This window comes from Phragmites australis, chromosome 4 (genome assembly GCF_958298935.1).
Source record: "Phragmites australis chromosome 4, lpPhrAust1.1, whole genome shotgun sequence".
In the NCBI taxonomy this organism is placed as follows: Eukaryota; Viridiplantae; Streptophyta; class Magnoliopsida; order Poales; family Poaceae; genus Phragmites; species Phragmites australis.
This window is the reverse complement of record NC_084924.1, coordinates 49,368,224-49,373,396: the sequence shown is the minus strand read 5'-3', so window position 1 is coordinate 49,373,396 and position 5,173 is coordinate 49,368,224. Positions and strand designations below refer to the sequence as shown.

Sequence of the window (5,173 nt, the reverse complement as noted above, 5' to 3'; positions counted from 1 at the left end):
ATAGATAGATAGATATGCCATCTTGTGCAAAACATTTTGTCAGGCACTGGTCCTACTAGCTAGCTAGCTAGGATCGTCCCTGAGCTGATGAGGTCTGACAGCGACAAACCACCTGTGGCAGTCTGTCTCCTCCTTTGTTTTTACTCTTTTCATTTTTATGATGCTTCATGTATTCTACAAGTTCGTACGTAGTAATTTTTCACTTGCTTAATATGCACCGTAGAAAGGAGTACGTGTTAGAAAGGAGCGATACGATCGAGTAACACATATATGACTAGATGTGCTGCCATGCAAGAACATATATATTCTTTCATGGCGATTATATGGCCGGCAGTTTTCCTGTGGTCTTCGCGTTTTACTGTGGAGTACCTAGTTAACCTGTAACCCCCCTGACAGCGCAGCAATCTCGTTTCTTCTATAGATGGATCGATCTGTCATCGCCTCCCTCCACACTACCCCTCTCTCTCTCTCTCTCTCTCTCTCTCTCTCTCTCTCTCTCTCATCTGCCCTGCACATGCCCATGCTCACCGGTCTTCCTCCTCACCGCCATATTATATTTAGTGCAGCCCTACTGCTACTTCTTCTACTACTACACTACAGTACTAAGCTAGTACACCCTTCCCTTCTTTCTCTCTCATCTCTCCTCCTTTCCTTGCTTGTGGCCATCTCTCTCTCTGCCAGACCAGCTTTGTACTGCTGCCACTCCCAATCCTTCCTTCTTCTCCAACCTCCCCTCCTCCTATTCCTCCCTTTTCTTTTCCCCTTTTCCTCACCTCCCTCTTTCCAGTTTGTGCTGTCTGCTGCGCCTGTGCACGCCTAGCTAGCTAGCTCCTCCATCTTTCTCACATCTCCACTCACCTTCGTGCACGCTCATCGCAGTTTCATCCATCTTCTCTACCTCAATTCTACTGTAACAGCCTAGAGGGAAAGCCAGGAGGCGCCGGGAAGGCGCAAGATTCTGCCTTTCACGCACAAATCCGACGCGCCGGCCAGCATGCAGCAGCAGCAGCAGCCGGGCATGCCTCCATTCTCGCCTGCCGGCGGGACGGTGGTCGGCCAACACTACGCCTCGCCCGCGGCTCCGTTGCCCATCAGCAGCCGGCCGCCGGAAGGACAGCAGGTGGACGGGATCGGCGCTGGCAGCTCGGCTGCTGCAGGCAGCTTCGACCACGAGGGGCTGTCCGCGGCTGGCGATGAGGGCGAGCGGGGCGTGCCGGCGGGTAACCGGTGGCCGAGGCAGGAGACGCTGGCGCTGCTCAAGATCCGGTCGGAGATGGACGCCGCGTTCCGGGAGGCCGCCCTCAAGGGTCCCCTCTGGGAACAAGTCTCCAGGTACGTAGTAATCAAACCTGGCAACAATTGAGGCCCTCAAGACGCAAGAATTCTCCATGGATACGCAGACAAATACCTTCCAAGGTAGCTGCTGCTGGGCTGCATGAAACCTCGCTGTCGAATTCGAGCTTGATTCAGTCCATTCAGATGTGATAGAAGCCTGCATGTCACTTCCTTTTTGTTCTAGTGGTGCACACTGCACTGCAAGAACCGGCCACAACCACGACGAGCACAGTGAATTTTTCATTTTAAAATGATTCACACATCGCTCTCCTCCTCCACTTTCCACTTCCTTTCTTTTTTCCCCCATCCTTTGTGTCACTTCATCCCATAAGAGTAGCAGCAGCACACGGGCGTTGCAGGCCTGCAGCTATCAATTTCCTATGCAGTAATACTTCAGATCTGATGCCCTGAACTAGCATCAATCCCAATTCTAAATTGCGTTCTTTTAAAAAAAAATCTTTGCTCTCTAGTCTCTACCACCCAAATGGAGTAGTAAAAGAATTGTAGTGATCCCAATTCCCTATCCAACTTTCTGCATTCCAAATTGAGTATTTTTTTAAAAAAAAACTTTACTCTCTGCCACCCAAATGGAGTAGTAAAAGAATATAATTGTAGTGAGCTAGCTCTAGCTACATGCATTTGGATATATGTCGATGGATGCAATTGTGATGGCAACGTGCATGCATGACGAGGTTAATTGTGGTGGCTATGCATGCTGCAGGAGGCTCGAGGCGATGGGGTACAAGCGCAGCGCCAAGAAGTGCCGCGAGAAGTTCGAGAACGTCGACAAATACTACAAGCGCACCAAGGACGGCCGCGCCGGCCGGGGCGACGGTAAGGCCTACCGCTTCTTCTCCGAGCTCGAGGCCCTCCACAGCGCTTCCTCGCCGCACCCACCGGCGTCTCTAGCGCCGACACCGGTGTCCATGGCGACGCCTGCCAAGCCGGTCAGCCCTCTGCGCGCGCTCGGCATGGCGCCGGCCATGCATGCCGAACCGCCGCAGCCGCCTGTTGCCACCGTGACGCAGCCTGCGCCCAGTGGCCCCCCCGCGCCTGCGGCGACGACTACGGCTGCCGCCACCGACGCCGCATGCATGCTGACGGCGGGTGACGTCAGCTTCTCCTCGGACTCTGACGGGGAGAACACGGAGGAGACAGGAGTCGGCGGGAAGCGGAAACGGCGGGATGGGGACGGCGGCGGCGGCGGCAGCAAGGTGATACGGTTCTTCGAGGGGCTGATGCGTCAGGTGATGGAGCGGCAGGAGGAGATGCAGCAACGGTTCATCGAGGCCATCGAGAGGCGGGAGCAGGACCGGATGATCCGCGAGGAGGCGTGGCGGCGGCAGGAGGTGGCGCGCCTCGCCCAAGAGCAGGACGCGCTCGCCCAAGAACGCGCCATGGCAGCCTCCCGCGACGCAGCCGTCGTCTCGTTCATACAACGGGTCACTGGACAGGCCATCCCGCTTCCTTCCGCCGCCACGCCACCGGCCAAGACCAGCGCACTGACACCGCCGCCATTGCAGCCCACGCATGTTGCTTCCGCTGCACCGGCGCCAGCGCCGGTGCAGCACCATCAACCGCCATCAATTCAACTGGCTCCAAAGCCGCACATAATGCAGATGACATCACAACCCCAACGGCAACCACAGCCGGCGCCGGCGCAGCCACAGAGCAAGGAGATCATCGTCCGGGCACCGGCGGAGTCGCAGGACACGTTGGGGTCCGGAGGCGGTGCGCTGTCGCCGTCCAGATGGCCTAAAGCAGAGGTGCACGCGCTGATCCAGCTGCGCACGGAGCTGGAGGCGCGCTACCATGACGCGGGGCCCAAGGGCCCGCTGTGGGAGGACATCTCGGCGGGGATGCGGCGGCTGGGGTACAGCCGGAGCGCGAAGCGGTGCAAGGAGAAGTGGGAGAACATCAACAAGTACTTCAGGAAGGTGAAGGAGAGCAACAAGAAGCGCCCCGAGGACTCCAAGACCTGCCCCTACTACCACCAGCTCGACGCGCTCTACCGCAGCAAGGCGCTCGCCTCGTCCGGCGTGGGCGTCGTCGGTGCAGCTCCGCCTCCGCGCCCGGAGGCTGTCACCGTGCTGGCCGCGGTGCCACTGTCCCAGACTGCACCGCGCGCCGAGCACGGGGGCATGGACTGCGGCAACGGCAACGGCAACGGGTGCGCGAGTAGGGGCTGTTCAGACAATAATGGGTGCAACTCCGGGGGCATGCAAACGCAGGGTAGCAATGGTGGAGTCGTGGCCAGGTTCTCCCTCGAAGGCACCGGCGGCAACGGCATTGCGACGAACAAGGTAATCAATCAAACATTGCGCCTTGCATGTCATAGTTCACTTTTGGCGACACGTTGCTGAATGCTGATCGATTGCATATTATGGCAACTTCGCGTACAGCAACAAGGCATCATCGCGAAGGAGACGATGGCGGAGCAGAGGCAGCAGCCGGTGTCGATGAACGACAGCTACGTCAACGACAGAATGGACGCCGTGGACAGCGACAGCATGGACGACGACGATGACTTTGACGACGACGACGACGACGACGACGGAGGTGACGTTGGCGGCGGCAATAAGATGCAGTACGAGATCCAGTTCCAGCGGCAGCAGCAGAACCAGAGCAGCATCGTCCGGCCGAACGCGAGCGGCGGCGCCGGTTCCGGCCCTGGCCCCGGTCCGGCAGCAACTACAAGTGGGTCGTTCTTGGCCATGGTCCATCACTAGCTGCATGCGTACCATAGCGTACAAACTTGCTGTGTCCTTGCACAGGTAAAACTGGACAGTGGACATGAAAGTTTTACTCGTCTTGCTCTTGCACAACATCATCAAGTACCAACCATTCCGTTCATCATTTCTTCTGGATCGTGCACATACATAGATGTATTTCTTCTGGATCGACTTATACACCATAAAAATGTGAGATTCACCGTACATATATAGATGTATTTGAAGAAGCTAAGGTGTACTCTCGCGTACATACTGTATGTTACTGTTATACTACAGTTGTATGGTACAAAGACATCTAGAGCGGAGGGAAACATGTGCTCATGCGGGAATTTTCTTTATTTTTTCAGCATACTTTTGGGCCTTTTTTCTTTTATATAAGAGTTACAGAACTGTCCATTATGTAATTTAAATGCGTTATTATATATACTGTGGCTCTATTGATGACTGTACTGTACGTATGTAAACCTGGTGAATGTGAAATCATTGAGGTTCTCCTTGTAACTGTGCTGCCTTCTTTATCTTTTCTTTTAAACCAGTTATTTGCATGTCACTATTTTGATCTTTGAACTTTAGATTAGGATGGCTGATCGATCGGTACGTATACTACTTGCATTAAAATACTAATTGAGTTCTGGTTATTCTCTAGGGATCCAAAGTGAAGTTTAGTTTATTGTAAACTTTTTTTCTTTAGATCCCACCGGGCTCGGTTCCAACTCTTAATTTATATAACCATGGTACATGACCTGACATGCGTGTCAGCATCAATTTACAATTGAGAAAAGATAGAATCTACCGTATGAATATGCCTGCAGGTATGGACCTGTTTGTAACAGCTCCAGCTACAATTATTTTTGAAGCTGGGTATCCACAGCTTTGAGGATTAAAGCTGGAGCTAAAGATATACGAAGATGTTTGGCTAATCTCATCTTGTTTTTATTTTTTAAATTAAAAAATAGATATTTAAACTATTTTATATTAACATGTAAACTCTAGATCTGAAGTTGGAAGCCCGGTCAAACATAGTCATATACGTAGGTGTGTATATGTATATCCATATACTAAGCCGGTGACAGATGAAGTGGTAATTTGTAGTTTTATCCACTACG

At 53.2% G+C, this 5,173-nt stretch overlaps 1 protein-coding gene across 1 annotated transcript; it reads left to right on the top strand.

The window, feature by feature from the left end:
• The first annotated feature begins 518 nt into the window (after positions 1-518).
• On the top strand, positions 519-4,516 carry LOC133917098 (trihelix transcription factor GTL1-like). The gene is made up of 3 exons (XM_062361071.1): positions 519-1,332; positions 2,057-3,638; positions 3,738-4,516. The coding sequence occupies exons 1-3, from the start codon at positions 995-997 to the stop codon at positions 4,062-4,064; spliced, it is 2,247 nt and encodes a 748-aa protein (XP_062217055.1). The 5' UTR covers positions 519-994; the 3' UTR covers positions 4,065-4,516.
• Positions 4,517-5,173: the final 657 nt, after the last annotated feature.

What these genes read in the sequence shown, in the direction of transcription:
- LOC133917098 (XM_062361071.1), top strand. Translation starts at nt 995, where the DNA reads ATGCAGCAGCAGCAGCAGCCGGGCATGCCTCCATTCTCGCCTGCCGGC. An exon ending in CTCTGGGAACAAGTCTCCAG is followed by an intron (nt 1,333 to 2,056) that starts GTACGTAGTAAT and finishes TGCATGCTGCAG; the next exon opens with GAGGCTCGAGGCGATGGGGT. An exon ending in ACGGCATTGCGACGAACAAG is followed by an intron (nt 3,639 to 3,737) that starts GTAATCAATCAA and finishes CTTCGCGTACAG; the next exon opens with CAACAAGGCATCATCGCGAA.